The 16,572-nt window shown below is 48.0% G+C and overlaps 1 protein-coding gene across 1 annotated transcript in view; it reads left to right on the forward strand.

The window, feature by feature from the left end:
- LOC144103487 (venom metalloproteinase BumaMPs1-like) overlaps positions 1 to 16,572 on the forward strand; it is a 71,730-nt gene that overhangs the window by 37,206 nt on the left and 17,952 nt on the right. Inside the window, exons 6-9 of the mRNA XM_077636190.1 lie at positions 12,650 to 12,706; positions 12,778 to 12,896; positions 16,267 to 16,338; positions 16,477 to 16,571. Of these exons, the coding sequence (XP_077492316.1) occupies positions 12,650 to 12,706; positions 12,778 to 12,896; positions 16,267 to 16,338; positions 16,477 to 16,571 (343 nt within the window). The remainder of the gene's footprint in view (positions 1 to 12,649; positions 12,707 to 12,777; positions 12,897 to 16,266; positions 16,339 to 16,476; position 16,572) is intronic.

The following is a 16,572-nucleotide window of genomic DNA, read 5'->3' on the forward strand; positions in this document are numbered from 1 at the left end:
GGCAGAAGCTTACATTCCATGGTTGCCTGTTTTCTGTAGCTCATTCATGCCAAGGCTGGCAGCGCCGTTTGCATGGTTACAACAACCATGTGAACGCCCAGCTGACCCAGTGATGGTTCATCGTCACGTCGACTGCGCAGAAGGAAACACTGATCAGCGACGTTCCCTTACTTATGGATCCGAACTCGAGCGCGAAATATTGCGACGGTGTGACAGCCTGCGCAATATACCAGGCACATTTAGCATAGCGCGTACCGCTACTGCTTGCCGCCAACCATCGTCCGTCGCTCCTAGCGTGCTGGTTGGTCACGGCGAGCAAGGAGCGCGCGCTGTTGACGGAAACGTGGCGCCATCTGGCGCCGCCGCCCGGTGATCGTCCATAAGCTGACGATGCGCACTGCCTGCTAAATGTGAAACGAACGCATCCTTCCTTCCTTGGGACCTAAACGAACGCTTATAGAGTGCAATGGCTCGATCGGATCGATTCTGCAAAGCCACTCACAGATATATAGAGAGTAGCCATAAGTGTTGAGTGCTAGGTCGTAGGATGTCTAAAGAGGCGCAAAGTCCTTCGATGAATAAAGTAGCCAGAGCCTCAGGTGGTGTATTTTTGTTTCACTTGCTTTACAGTACTTGGTTAGTTAGAGTGCTATAAGTTGGTTTTGTTAATGTAATATAAAACACAAAACTTGACAATACGTATCTCTGGTTATTAACACAATTTGCAGTATATTTACTCTTTGTCCAAACATCAAGCTCCCATTAAGTGATGTCATATCCGCTGCTAAAAATCACCACTGTATGGTGACACCGTCAGGGCCATGAATTTGTTTTTGCGAGCTAATTAAAATACTAAAAACCGCAGTATACGCGGTATGACCGATGCTAATAGCATCATTATAACTCATTATATCCAACCGACAGGCAAAACAATGCACTGAAAATGTGTTTCTTGGCCGTCCCAAAGCGACTAAGGCTATGATGAACGTAGTAGCGGGCTCAGGATAACTTCGAGAAACTCTGGTTCTTTAACGTGCGCTAATATCGCACAGTACTTCGGCCTCTAGCATTTCGCCTCCATCGAAATGCGACCAGTGCGGCCAGAATCGAATCCAGTACTCTCGGGTGAGCAGCCGACTGCCATAACTACTGAGCCACCGTCACCGTGGCGGCTTCTCTATTTTTAGGTATGCCCAACTAGGTGAACACAAGTTCTCCTTTGGGAGGTGCCCGACGCAATACCTGAGTAGGATTTGTACCTCGCCTCCAAAATTAAAAAAAAAAGTGGCACTAGTTAAAATGCCACCTGACGTCATTTATCTCGGAGGGCGGTCGTCCAAAATGACAGCAGGGCTTCGACCAATCGCCTTCGCTGGTTACGACTCCACTCCACTTCGGATTAGCATCAGAACCCCAGCAAGTCGTCTCCGACATATCTTACATTACAGTGCTACTCCGATTTTTCTGTTATCTTAAAGGGAGCGAAAACTCCGGCCTGGGGCGGGGCCGGCCCATCCCTAGCGTCACAGTGAACGAGCACAAGAACTGCACTAACGCTACTTGTTTACCAGCTTTCTCCGTTGTTTCTAGAAAGGAGCACTAAAGCAAGCGCGTCTCCTCTCACGCGCAGAACTGCGATAAACTCGCAATGAAAGGCCGCACATGGCACTCTGCCGCCCTTGTATATTTTCGGGACGCCAAGATTCAAATAAAGTACGGCACTTTTTACGCCGCAGCATTACGCTGCCGTCCATCGAAAAAACCACGTAGTTGTTGGCTTTTGCGTAGGTTTTTGAGATGTCCAGAAAACCTCTATTGATCCAAAACGCCCAGACGTCCTACGCTGAGCTGTGGAATAAAAATGAATAAAAAACCTAAATTTTGAGAACGAGGTCAGAGCATCGCTCAAACTTCATTCGGACATCTAAGGATGTACAGGAAAATAAACACGTTGAAAAGAAAATTGATATAATTAGTCCGATACCGAATCCATGACCTTAGCATAGTGTGGCAGGCACGCTACCTTTACGTCATGCAGCAGGATGCCTACTGCTGCATGCTAATCAGTGCGCGCAATTGGAATGAAGCAACAACTTAAAAAACCAAAAACCACTATGTTGCTTCACACCCTGACGGCGGAGCTAAAATGTCTCCCTAAATGTTTTGTTAGGAAAAACAGAAATATCCGAGAAGACCTTGGTTTGGGCTATTTGGTTTCAGTTTAGTGGAAACATATTCACCCCTCCCCCCCCCCCCCCCCCCCCCCCTAAAAAAACGACGACAAAGGAGACAATACTGCGCTGTCCCGTTTGTTTTCCGGGCCTTATCTTTCTTGCGCTGTGATTTTGAAAATATCTGACAATTTGCAATTCAAACTCATGTTTATTAGCAGTAAGGGAAGATCCGAAAAAGAAATGTTGAACTGAATTCGTTGGCGTCATCTGCCGCTACATGGCTTAATAAAAGGAGGAAGCGTTCTTTATTGCCCGGCGTAGTGAAGAATGCCTCCTCATCCTCATCATGCTCGGCCTGACATTCATTAATTCTAGAAAAGAGAGCGGACAGTCTTAAAATGCTGAGAAATACTTGATAAATGATCCAGTTTTGATCAACCCGGTTCCCGACTTCCCGGCGAAACGCAGCGCCTGAGATGAGCAGCTTGGATGAGGTGCGTTGAAAATCACAGGAAGTTGGTAGGCGTGAATTGAGATGTGGATGTGCGATGTTCCAGGCAGATCCTAGTGTATTCAACTTGAGTTGTGGGCAACGTGACAGCAATTCGCTGGCTTTTCACCTAAGGAAAGTTCTGAGAAGGTACCTTGCCGCATTCAGTAGAGGGAAAGTACTGCGGTGGTGTAAAAAGCGTGATCTGCTAAATAACTTTCTCTCATGCTTTTCACCTTCGATCTGAATCCGGCCATTTAGGCTCCAGATTTTCAAAGAAACGAGCAACCTGGAACTATGCGTCTTGGAACAAAACGTACACGATTGGATCTGAAATAGAAATACCCGCCCATATTACCTTGCATTAGATTGTGCCTATATTTTAACACGGCGATATATTGCTCAATTTTATAAGTAGAGATCGTGCGCGTGCTAAAATTGTAGTCTATTGCCGACAGGCATGAAGAACAGTTCAAATGTGTATTTAAGGAAACGTTACACTAGTCCCGTAGCTATATGGCGACATAACTTAGTGATTTTTGTGTTTCCTGATGACAATGGTAATCCACTAACATGGCAAAACATTTATATGTTAATGCGTGAACCTTTGGTTGTTGACAAAGCCTCGTGCCAGTGGCCGTGCGCGCGTAAAATACAATGATTGGGCGGAATACTTTGGAAGATTGGTTCAAGCGCAGTAACAAATATACCAGGAATGATCTTAGATGCTGGGTTGGCCATGGTAAAAACTGTCTCAAACGAACCCGACCGCGGCGGCTGCTTTTTTATGAAGAAAAACGCTTAGGCGCCCGTGTGCTGTGCGATGTCAGTGCACGTTAAAGATCCTCAGGTGGTCGAAATTATTCCGGAGCACTCCACTACGGCACCTCTCTCTTCCTTTCTTCTTTCACTCCCTCCTTTATCCCTTTCATTACGGCGCGGTTCAGGTGTCCAACGATATATGAGACAGACACTGCGCCATTTCCTTTCCCTAAAAACCAATTATTGTTATTATTAACGAAAAATTGCTTTGTGACATAACTGAGCACGCGACAGAAGGGAAATTTCGAACTCGACTCGAGCAAAGCAGTGACACAACCAGCAAGACATCACTGGGACACTTTTAGGTGTCGAATGGCAATCCTGACCAGGCTAACTACGTCAAATAAGAGAAAAGCAACTCTTTCACTATTCTTCAGTTAACCATATCCTCCGGCAGCTGTGGCCACTCAATCCCCATAAATTTCCTAATATCATGACATTCAGCGATCCCCTGCCGCCTTTCGCTACGCTTGCCTTCGCTTAAATCGCAACAGTTTCATTAAAGGAGCACAGTTATGTCTTCTTTGCATGTGATGCCCTAATGATGTACATTTTCGCGAAAGCTACTTATATAAGGCATTCCGTGAGCATCATCACCGTGACCTCTTCACAGTGTCAGTTTGAAACAATACCTGCTAAATTTAGGGATGGTGGTACTACGTTCCCGCTGACGGTACAGTAAAGGTGCCGGCAAATGACGCATTCAGAAAATACGATGGATACCATAGAATAGCATAGAAACAAGAACGAAAAACTGTCCAAATTTGAATTGTGCACCTGTTAAGCAGCGCCTTTTGCAATCCAGTGATGACCATAGCATTTCAACGAGCCAGTCGGCCTATTGGTACTCAAAGTCTTGGGTTCGTTGAACTCCGGGCCAGATTTTGCACGCTTACGCTCTGTTTTATGGGTTACAAACGGATGGAGTCAAGCAAGAGGATGAGAAGGGGTGTGAGCAAGTAAGCTAGGGTGGTAATGAGCTGGTTCACCACCCCGATTGTATAGCGACGATGGTGATGGATGCTGGGACGTGGTTTTGATAGCTAATGAGCCAGCGCTCTGTTTACGAATGATACGTCGTACCGACGTATTATATTTAAACGCACGGATCAATTGATTTTACATCGCCTCGTGCGCAAGCGGTAGAGTTCGCCAGGGAACACAGCTTTACGGTGAACTCAGCTGAGCGGTTCGTATATCGTAGTGACGTCATAACCCGTATGTAGGTAACACAGTGAAGCATCTGTGGCACCACGCAGTCTGCGCGCTAGCGTTCTTTTTATCCTTATTTCGCATAGTTGACGATTTGGGCAGACATAGTGTAAGCTTTTCGTAGTCTCCTTGAAGGCTTCAGTTCTGCTCTTGCGGGAAAAAGCGAGAGATAGCTTGTATTAAATCTAGCCATCGCTTCTGCTCTTCTGGAGTCCACAAAGCGGTTGTATGGAATAGAGTGTCATGAATTCTTAAACGCACTTAATTTCAAGGGCAATGAACCTTTGACATACGACACGCAAGGATTGTCGCGCGGAATCACGACAGTTCCAGAGTGCCGGGGTGGGGTGTGTACACAAAAAAAAACATGAAAAAAATATTCATTAAGGCGGCGAACTGGGCGAATTGCTACTGGTTCATATTTGAACAGCGCAATAAAAGAACGGAACACAACAGAATGGTGTCCATTCGTCGTTGTGTTGCATTGTTTCATTTCGCTGTTCAAATATGAAAAAAAAACGAATATTTCGCGGTATCACCTATGGCGAAAAGCAGCATATCCTTTACACATTAATGAATGGCATAAACTGGAGCACGAAAACAAGAAAATAAAGAGTGATTACTCACACTTAACTGGCGGTTCGAATATGGTTCGAGCCGCACAATCTGCAAAGCATCTGACCGTGCGCCGAGTGGCTTTGAGCGGGTAGAGCCGTACGAAACGACTTCGTGTTAAGTTCGCCAACTCGTCGCAGGGTGATATGGGGTCTCAAACAGTAGCGCAACAGTTTTTATCTCAGCTCACATTGTCGAGCCAGCGTCCACACCCATGCTGAGTTACTTCGGCTCTATTTCATTCCGCGCCGCCGAAGGTTATAGCGTCAGGCGTCGGTACTTCGCTGCTTCTCTGTGCATAACCTTGGTGTCTGTGAGGCTTTTTCGCCTTGATCAGACAATCAGTCGTCACTCTGAACGGAAGTTGTCTGAAGTTGAAATGGCGAAAGAGCCTACTATCTCAATTCAAGTCTGCACGAAACGCTTAGGTGGCTGTTGCACAAGATTAGAATATTCACCGGCCTGGTTGGTGACGCCTTTTGGCGCCAACTATTTCGGCAGGCCTCAGCATAGTGTGTAGCTTCGACACCTAGTCGAGGCTAGTAGCACCAGTCATGAATTCTTTGAGGGGGGTCACTGAATGTGAGGGCCCAGCACTTGCACTATCGTCATAATTCGGCACATTTCGCTGCTGAGGCGAAAATGTATTTAAAGCTATGCAGCTCATATAACATCAAAATTCCTTCTTAAGCGAACGCTACTTTGAAGGCACGATGCAGGTGATGGCCGCTTGAAGAATGATGAACAGTGAATCACAGCTACTTTATAGGCCTTCAAAAGCTTGCCAGAGTTTTATCCGAGAGCTCCGCTTGTGTAAAAAAGGTCATAGGAACCAAAATAGCATTATTTTATCTATCCTCGACCAACGATTCAACAGGGGATCATAAAATTACTATTAGAGTTTTTCTATCCAGTTTTTTTAACCGTAGCCATGCTGGACTCTCCCAGTCGCAAAATACAGCTAAAAAGTCGACCCTGGGAGTTCTTCAATAGAGGAGGCCAGCAAAAATGGACTTGGTCGCTTACTACTTTGAACGGCTTGCCATAAAATAATTCGCGAAATTTTACTGAGTTCAAATTATCTTTAGGCGCTGCTTCTCTGCCATCAAATAGTTGCCTCAGAAATCGACAATGACTGACTATAGTATTAAATGAGTTTTAGCTTTATTCTTGTTTTGAACAAGTACATCGAGTGTCCCTAGCTCCTAGCAACAGTGTGTATCTCGATTTTTGCGTTTTCATAGAAAATTACCGTGACTTGTGGAAATTTCAGGCGGCGTTGAAGCTTCTGGAAGGCTTCGACTTGTGATGCTTGTCATTGGAATAGGACGTCCGTGCTTGCCAATTTTATATTGATTCAGCAAGTTGAGAAAGTGGAGAAAAGTGATGGCTAACGATAGTATAAAATGTGTTTTCTTGGATTCAGAAGGCTCTATATTACCTAACTCCTCTGCGCACGTGGTGACATGAGCTTTTGTTTAGCCATGCAGTCAAGGCGCCAGTGACTTTAACCGGCAACGTAGCAGTAAAATATTGTCACAGAGAAACGGTTCACGTAAGCAGGGCTGGTTTACTTGCTTTAATTAGACGCGCAAGACGTTGGAACGCGCAAGGCAGCAGGCCGCACGAGAGATGAAGAAGACGAAGCATCTAGCTCCGAGATGGCCCAAGGCTTGCAAACGGCCAGGAAATGCAGTTTTGCCGCTGTATGGCGCCACTAGAGTAGTTATTAGCGTAGCATTGCTCCCCCTCTCTTGAAGACACCGACTCGGTGTGGTAGCAATTGCAGGCAGCACCACAAGGGTAGTCGCACGTGTCTGGCGCGTGGTGTAGACACGCGCGAGGGGCTAGCGGGCGTGGTACGGCTTCATCCGAGCGACGTGGACAACTTCGGAGGTTGGCCGTCTAGAAGAGCGAACTGTTCCTTGGGGGAGAACTTCGTAGGTAACTTGACTGAGCTGGCGGAGCACCTCGTAGGGCCAAAGTATCTGCGTAGAAGCTTCTCAGAGCGTCCCCTCATGCGGATTGGGCTCCACACCCAGACTTGTTCGCCAGGCAGGTAACGCACATTTCGGTGGCGGAGATTGTATCGCTGAGCGTCGTGAACTTGCTCGTGCCGGATGCGCTGTCGAGCGAGTTGGCGGGCGGCCTCAGCGTAACGAACAAATTGGGCTGCACCCATAACAGAGGGCGTAGCGCTAGCTGGAGGCAGCACTGCATCCAGCATGGTTGTGGATTCGCGACCATGTACTAAACGAAATGGATTGAAGCGTGTCGTTTCCTGGACCACAGTATTATAGGGAGTATGGCAACCCAGTTCCGGTGGTCCTCGTCGACATACATAGAAATCATGTCGGCGATTGTCCTATTGAGCCGTTCGGTGAGGCCGTTCGTTTGAGGGTGGTAAGCGGTTGTTTTGCGGTGACTGGTGCCACTTAGGCGCATAACCTCCTGCGTAAGGGCCGAGGTGAACGCTGTTCCCCTGTCAGTTAAAACGATGGTGGATGCACCGTGACGAAGCACAATGTTTTGAATGAAAAAGTTCGCAATTTCGTCAGCAGTACCACGGGGAAGAGCTTTAGTCTCACAGTATCGGCTGAGGTAGTCGGTGGCGACCACAATGTAGCGGTTACCCAGAGAGGACTCCGGAAATGGGCCGAGTATGTCCATGCCAACTTGGTGGAAGAGAACCTGAGGCGGATCAATAGGCTGGAGTAGGCCGGCTGGCTTAGTCGGCGGCGTCTTGCGACGCTGGCACTCGCGGAAAGTTCTTACGTAACGTTTCACAACTGCAGCAACCCTTGGCCAGTAGTATTTTTGCCGTATTCGTGCCAACGTTCGACAAAAATCCAGGTGACCAGAAGATGGGTCATCATGGCTCGCCTGCAGGACTTCGTCGCGAAGGGCCGTAGGCACGACGAGTAGATAAACAGCTTCTGTTGGACTGTAGTTTTTCTTTTATTGGACGCCGTCACGTAAACAGAACGACCACAGCCCGCGCGAAAAGATTCGCGGGGGAGACTGAGCGCTTCCTTATAGATACTCAATGAGGGACCGTAGTTCGCTGTCGTCCCTTTGGTGTTTAATGAGAATGGACGTGGAGATGGCTCCAAGAAAAACAGAAACGTCGTCGGGGTCAGCTCGGTTGTTCTCGATAGGAGCACGAGAAAAACAGTCGGCATCACTGTCCTTCCTACCAGACTTATAGACGATGGTGACATCGAATTCCTGAAGTCGAAGGCTCCAGCGTGCAAGCCGTCCCGAGGGATCTTTGAGGTTCGCCAGCCAACACAGCGAGTGGTGGTCGCTGACGACCCTGAAAGGGTGGCCATTTAGGTACGGGCGAAATTTTGTTACTGCCCACACAATGGCCAGGCATTCTTTTTCGATGGTTGAATAGTTCGCCTCAGATCGTGACAAGGTGCGGCTCGCGTATGCGATTACGCGTTCGAGACCATCCTGCCGCGGCACAAGGACCGCACCGAGGCCGATGTTGCTGGCGTCTGTGTGTAGTTCAGTGTCGGCGGACTCGACGAAGTGTCCAAGGATGGGCGTACTTTGCAGACGAGTGCGGAGGTCTTCAAGGGCTTGCTGTTGCTCCAGGCCCCAGAAGAATGGTTCGAAATCTTTCGTGAGTCGCGTGAGGGGCTCAGCGATCTGGGAGTTCTGCACAAAACGCCGATAATAGGCGCAGAGACCCAGAAAGCGGCGCACACTGCTCTTATCAGTGGGCACAGGAAAATCAGCCACGGTAGCAGTCTTATCGGGGTCTGGGCTAACCCCTTTAGCGCTCACGATGTGGCCCAGAAACTTCTACTCTTCGAAAGCGAATTGACACTTTTCGGGCTTCAGGGAAAGACCTGCCGACCGAATTGCTTCGAACACAGCGCGCAGGCGTCTCAGGTGCTCTTCGAACGTGTCATAAAAGATGACAACGTCATCCAAGTACACGAGACAGGACTGCCATTTGAGATCGGCAAGAACGGTGTCCATCATCCTCTGGAAGGTTGCAGAAGCCGAGCACAGGCCGAAAGGGAGCACCTGGAATTCATACAGACCGTCCGGTGTAATAAAGGCGATCTTTTCCCGGTCGCATTCGTCCACTTCGATTTGCCAATAGCCGCTTCGTAAATCTAGCGATGAGAAGTACTTGGCGTGGCGCAGCCGGTCCAGGGAGTCATCAATACGCGGGAGAGGATGAACACCCTTTTTAGTGACTTTGTTTAAACGTCTGTAATCAACACAGAACCGTAGGGTTCCATCTTTCTTTGCCACTAGAACAACAGGCGACGCCCACGGGCTCGTCGACGGCTGTATCACGTCGTCTTTGGGCATTTATGAACTTGGCGGCGAATGGAATCGCGCTCCTTCGAAGAGATGCGGTAGGGCGGCTGACATAACGACCGTTGGTTGGCGTCAACTATAATTCGGTGCTTTGTGAGTGGTGTCTGCCTAACCTTGGAGGTCGAGGCAAAGCAATCGTGGAAAGACTGGATAACGCTTTCCAAGCAGCGTTTCTGGTTAGTTGGGAGGTTTGGGTTCACGTCAGTGTTTATGGGAGTGGTCGGTTCCTCCACTGATGCCGCGGCTCCGGACAAAGCGTGCTGTCCCGCGAATTCGCTTAGTTCCTCGAAATACGCAATAGCTGTTCTGCCAGGCAAACACTGACGTTCACAACCAAAATTGGTCACCAAGAGTTCGGTTTGGCCCATGTTCAGTTCAACAATTCCTCGAGCAACACAGACTTGCCGACCAAGGAGCAGCGACATGTTGGTTCCAGCGATGCCACGAATTTTGATGCTGTTATCGCACTCAACAGTAACAACCATGCTGGATCTTGATGGGATCAAAAAGTGGTCGTCACAGACGCATAACTTAGCCCTGCGTGGCTCGGTATCGTCGTCGACAGGACCTTTGGTGGAAAACGACACGATTAGCTCCTGGAGGTTGATAACGGCACCGTACTCTTTAAGGAAATCCAAACCGAGTATGAGGTCTTTGGAGCACTCGGGTAACACAGCAAAGCAACCAGGCAAAGTAACACCGCGGATCTGGATTCGCGAAGTGCAGACACCGATCGGAGTTACCACGTGGCCACCAGCTGTCCTGATCTGCGCCCCAGACCAAGGGGTCAGAACCTTCAAGACCGTGGCTAGCCGTCTGCTCATTACGGAAAAATCGGCGCCGGTATCCACGAGTGAGGTAACGTCGTGGTTTTCGGCGGATACCGGAATTTCGGCGGAGGCCAGTCGGTCGCAGCGCGTCGTCGAGGTCGTCAGGTCAGGTCGTCGTCGGTCGGAGCGTCGCGGCGAATCGTCGGGTGGAGGCTCTTGACTCGGTCAGTAGCGGCAGCCCTACCCCCGGAGGACGCCGTCTTCAGTTTTCCCGACGTGAGGACGTACCTCTGAACTGGCCAGAGGATTACGGGCGGCCGGGCGAAGAGAACCGCCTTGGGGATGGCGATCGGGACTGGCGTCGGTGCGAGGTCGAAGATTGCATGTTATCAGCCAAGTACTGTTCGATATCCCGTGGTCTTTCACCGTAGCGTGGTCGAGGTGCGTCAGGGGAAAACCCCCTTAAACCCATCCTGCGGTAGGGGCAGCGGCGGAGGATGTGGCCGGGCTCTTTGCAGTGGTAACAGAGCGGGCGATTGTTTGGCGTACGCCAAACGTGCGCTTTGCTCACGGGGGGCCTGAACTCCTGCGGCACGGAGGGTGCTGTTGCGATTGGCTCCTGCAGGTGTGGCACAGGAGCGATGGGGGAAAAGGCTCTCATCGCTGGCCCGGGACTTCGTAGCGCCTCGCTGTACGTCATAACAGAGGGCGCCTGGTGTGGAGCTGGAGGTGGCTGCACAACTCGTCGGATTTCTTCGCGGACCACGTCCGTAACGGCAGCGACGCTGACCTGTGGAGCTTCAAAGCGAAGTTTCGCCAGTTCCTCGCGCACAAGGCTTCTTACAAGCTCCCGAAGGTCCTCTGCGGGCAGCGACGTAGGCCTGTTCTGGGACTGGGAAGCGGCTGCTACAGTAGCCTGACGTCCGTAGTGGGCGCCCCGTTCCTGTAAAGAGCGCTCGAAACCCATTGTCTCCTTGGTGAAGCCGGACACTGTTCGTGGCGGGTTACGGACCAGCCCGGCAAACAGCTGCTCTTTTACGCATTAAGTGGCGTACCTTCTGGGCTTCGGGCATAGCAGGGTCGGCCCGATTGAACAGCCGGGTCATGTCCTCATGAACAACGCGACGCCCTCGTTCGGCTGCTGTGATCTCGAGCGCAGGGCGATTTCAGCTTTCTCTTTTCTTTCGCTGCTGGTTAATGTCACTAGCAGCTCTCGAAGAAAAGCCTCGCAGGTGGTAAAGGAAGCTTCGTGGTTCTCAAATCACGTTTTGGCTGAGTCCTGCAGCGCAAAGTAGACGTTGCGCAGCTTGCACTCGCCGTCCCACTCATTGAAACCCGCCACTCGGTGAAAGCTGGCCAACCAGTCTTAGACGTCCTCGAACCTGTCCCCGTGGAACGGTGGCGGCGATCGAGGTGCGTGAAGGACAAATGGCGGGGCATTCCCGGAGTGCTGACTTGTCTGGCTAGCCGCGGTGGATGTCATGGCCCTTACTGGCGCTGTCAGTTGGCCGAACTCGGGTTGTAGACCTCGCAGGCGGCGGCTCTCCTCGTGGACTGGTGTTGTAGCCACGCGTTGAGAGCTGACGTCAAAGGTGTCCTCGAGGTCAGCGTACATGGGACACACCCCGCACCTCCACCAAATATGTCACTGAGAAACGGCTGACGTAAGCAGGGCTGGTTTACTTGCTTTAATTAGACGCGCAAGGCAGCAGGCCGCACGAGAGATGAAGAAGACGAAGCATCTAGCCCCGAGATGGCTCAAGGCTTTCCAACGGCCAGGAAATGCAGTTTAGCCGCTGTATGGCGCAACTAGAGTAGTTAGTAGCGTAGCAATATCATTAGCTTTATTTTCGGCCGAGGATGTTGGGGCGAAAATTATCCCGCACATTTAATATCTATTTCGCCAAAGTTTTCTGAAGCACGCAGGCTGAGTTGCACCTGAAACATGAAAAATGCGAACTTGGGGTGTTAGGCTATGATCAGGAAAATACTTTATTTGAATTCCGAAGACAGAGCCACGCCTTGATGATATATTTTACTAAGCCATGCACAGGGGTCAGCACAACCATCCCGCTATGCAATAGTGCCACACCTTGCTTCAAAGCCATCCTGTGTTCTTGTCAAAGCTCTAAGCATCACAAGGAAGAAGCAGTCTAGCAGGGCGTCAGATATTATTTTAGTGCAGTACATTATGTATTTTCCAATAAATGATTTTGTTCCAGGTGTCAATGGGACCAAAGCAACGCCATTCACCTCTGGGCGTCCTAACCGCCACCCACGTAAGTTGCACTGAACCGCATTAACTATCACTGGCTATTTAAACGTTGTCTTGCTTCTTCCTTCCTTCAAGGCTACGAATTACCAAAAAAAGTATCCCCGGAATTATTATTGGTGGTCGACACGAACTTCACCGTGCAATTTGATACACCGATGAATCTACTGAGATACGTTGTGATCACCTTGAATGCGGTAAGTTAATAAGTGAATCCTTTTCATTTCTGTGCTTTCCTGCATTTTATTATTTCGTGATTTCTTCCTTACGCCTATCCTAATCCACAGAAGAAGGGTTTGTAGGTCTCATCAGTTTACGATCTTAGAAAATGGTTAATACTGAGTTTATGACCCGAATATTCAAGGAGAAAAATTACTAAGCAGTGTGACAAGAACTTTCTTTGTTTTCCAAACAGGCTGGGCAGCAAGCGCAGGATATAGAAAAGGCTGTCAAAGCAGAGAACACGAAGAAAGCAAAAATAAATATTGTCTTACCAAGCACTGCCCTTTCAAACAGACACAGGGCAGCTATCGATACAGCAGTGCATTGCAGTCCTTGAGCACGTATCCGCAAGTTGGCAAACAGTATTCAGACTAAACGGTCTGCTCTTAAAACCTGCACTAGAGATCTCTCATGGTTTCAGTAAACGATGATAAGTGTTCGGGTGATTCTAAAGGCTTCAAAAAAGAAAAAAAGTTCTTTAAGTGTTTAAAAGCCTCAATGTCTTCGGGAGTCTTTATAGGAGCCCTTAGGCTCTTTCTGGACTTTCTAAACAGAAAAAGTATATAAAGTGAGGACGGGACCTCTTCAAACCTTAAAAAGCTTTAGAGGTGGACATGTGTCATAAGTGTTTTTCAGCCCAGCCGAAAAGCATGTCGCGAAAATTGGACCAAGGGTGTAAATGTTAGACGCCTTTATTGACTCGTGCACTTGTTTCTGTGTTTTTGACGGTACTAACAGGGCCGGAAGAAATCACCTGAAGGCAGCGTTCAATATGGCTAAACGTCAAATAGCTCTTGCATAACTGAGGGTTCACAGCACTACGGAACTATTTATATGTGCCGACTTCTGTCAACCGAGGCACGAAGTTGTTTAGTGAGACCTGATGACGCAACATTTAGCAGCACATCATGACGGAAGCATTTGGTAGGGTTAGCAGCAGGATAATAATTTCGTTTTATCGTTCGCCTAATGTTTAGATAACAACCGTTGCGCTTTGGCTCACAATATTTGGCTCATAATATTACAATTAGAATCGACCACAGACCTTAATACCGACTAGCCGCTGTTTCTAGGTCAAGAAGATGATGTTTATGAAGAAGGAATGAATTGACTAGAAATTTTCACAGTGCTCGAAGAGGCTGCAGCCATTTCGTTTCAGCTTAACCAAAATTATTCGGACTTTTGGCGCTGTATTAGCGGCACTGTGCACTTCTTGAAAACGCCTTTTTTCCACTAGGATTGAACAACATATTAGGAGAAGAAATTTCTGGATGATGATTTGGATTGCGTGCGAACGAAATGCGACAGCATTTTTTCATTCATTCACCAATATAGTCTAAGTTTGATTTTGTACAAGTCTCGATTCTTTTCCATCTCTGGTTCTATTCTTAGTCGATTACTATTCATAATCTCTTCTTTAATTCAGTTTCACTGATTCGTTCTTGGTCCGGCCACTCCTTCCTCCCCCTACAGTGGTGAGAAGGATTTCGCTCCTAGAACCATGCTTCCTGCCACACCGCATGGCTACCAGGTGGCGGTGCCACCCTGACGTCGGCGCCGCCGGAAGCGCCTGACAATTTTCATTTTCATGGCCCTCCTAACGTTACTGCATTAAAAGGCTTGCGCATTTCCCGACATCGTTCTTGTGAAGCGTCCAGGTTAACATGTTACGTTGGGCCCGTCTGTCTCACATGTTCAGTGCGGTTGGAGCAGGCTCTCGGATAACTCCTGCGGTCACCTCTTCATCCTCCGTGGCTTCCAGATCGGTATTAAATGAACTAACCTTGCCAACGGTTCTACATTAAGCTTGAACTGCTCCTTATGGCCTCCTTGAGAACAGACAAGGTGCAGATGTAGGCTGTATACTAGAAAACCCTCACGAGACGTTCAGTAAAGGGTGGCTTAGGTTGAAAAACGCAGACTAAGAATACGCCCCTGTATATATTCGTTCAGCTATGCCATCAGCAGTGGCTAATCGCGTGAGCGCGGAGGATAGAAGAGCCTATCGGAATCCTAGACTGACGCACCGGCTATGAGGACCGGTCCCCTAGTCACCCTTTTTTTCAGTAAAAGAAAGGTTTTTGTCATAACCACCTTAGGCGGTGGTCCCATATTAGTACTAGAAGCCCAAACGTACATCATAATCCAACGTTCGTTTTTGTAAGCAAACTACCCCAACACAATGTAAGGACGGGAGGGTTTTGTCGGCGACCCACATTGTCCTATTGCTCACACTAATTGCACATATGACCCCCCACATAAAATGTTCACATCAGACACACGGCGTCATCAGCCTCACAGCCCTTCTGGTGCTTCGTTGCTGGGTGGAATATTGGCTGCGTGATTACATCACCATGAGGCGCATGCGGAATAGCGCTCATCAGGCATCCAAGTCCAGGAGAGCCTGCATACCACACCCACACAATATATTCCTGTACATGAAACCAATCTCTGGAAGAAATGGACTGCATTCATTTTTACTCCCGAAAAAGTTAGAGACTTGTGCTGAAGCTTAATCAAAGAAAGATGTTTGAAAGAGGTCGGAAGAGCAAAAATAAGTTGGTACAGTGGTCTTGCATTAAAGATAAAAAATACGATTGCCTTGCTGCAGTGCAATGGAGAGAGGGGACGATGCTTCATTGATCGCCTGCTCGAGCACCCTAACGGACCAAGTAACCATCCATACCAATTTTGCTTTATTGTTTATTGTGTGACATTTTGAAGAAAGGCAATGTAGGAAGAAGTGTTCAAGACTTCGATCAATATCATATAGGGCAGACAAGTTCTGCGGCACGTGACAAAGTACTTCCTCAAAGACAGTGGCACCGCGAAATTTAGTGGGGCTCGTAGTTTGCCAGTGTAATAATACATGATATTAATTCTTATATTCAGCTTTATGAAAAGGTTTTTCTTTTTCTGTATAGGTCAACCGACAGACACTGCTTTCACGAGCGATCCTTTGTTGTTGCTCCAGTATTACTGATATTTACGTATAGTGCATTTTTTTGTCTCGAATTTTGTATTTCGTTTTTGGAATTAATTCGATGTGCTGTACATTGCTACCCAGCCTACATTATTAAATACTGCTTAATATTTAGCATTGTCTTTTTTGTAGCCTTCTTGAATCCATGTTGTGATCGGTGTTTCACAGCATTTCTAGCAATATGGCGGCATAAGTGTTTTTAAAAATTATGAAAACATCAAAGCTTCCCAGAGTTACTCTGAATGCTATCGAATTTTTTTTGCTTAGAAAGAAGCAACTGACACTTTTGGCGCAGTGTTTAAAATCTGCCAGCTTAGATATTCCTTGAATGCTTCTCAAGGGGATATATTTCCTTTATCCAGGTGAATCTGAAGTATATGACAGTGTCAGCACCAAAGGTGCAAATTGTGTTGCGCGCGATTAAGGTTACTTCGGTAAGAAGAATGCTCTTTACATATATATTTGCGATTGTTTTCGCCCTGATATTTGCGGTTATATTTGTTATTCATATGTAACCATTTTTTGCAGATAGCTGAAGAAGAGTCGTATTTAGTGCATGTTGAAGAAAGAAGATCGATGGATTTAACACACTTTTGAAGCTTCAACGATACGTTAACACTAACTTCGCAAAATATGGAGTTTATGACGTTGTCTATCTCATGACAGGG

The sequence above is a fragment of the Amblyomma americanum genome, chromosome 9, assembly GCF_052857255.1.
Source record: "Amblyomma americanum isolate KBUSLIRL-KWMA chromosome 9, ASM5285725v1, whole genome shotgun sequence".
Taxonomy (NCBI): Eukaryota; Metazoa; Arthropoda; class Arachnida; order Ixodida; family Ixodidae; genus Amblyomma; species Amblyomma americanum.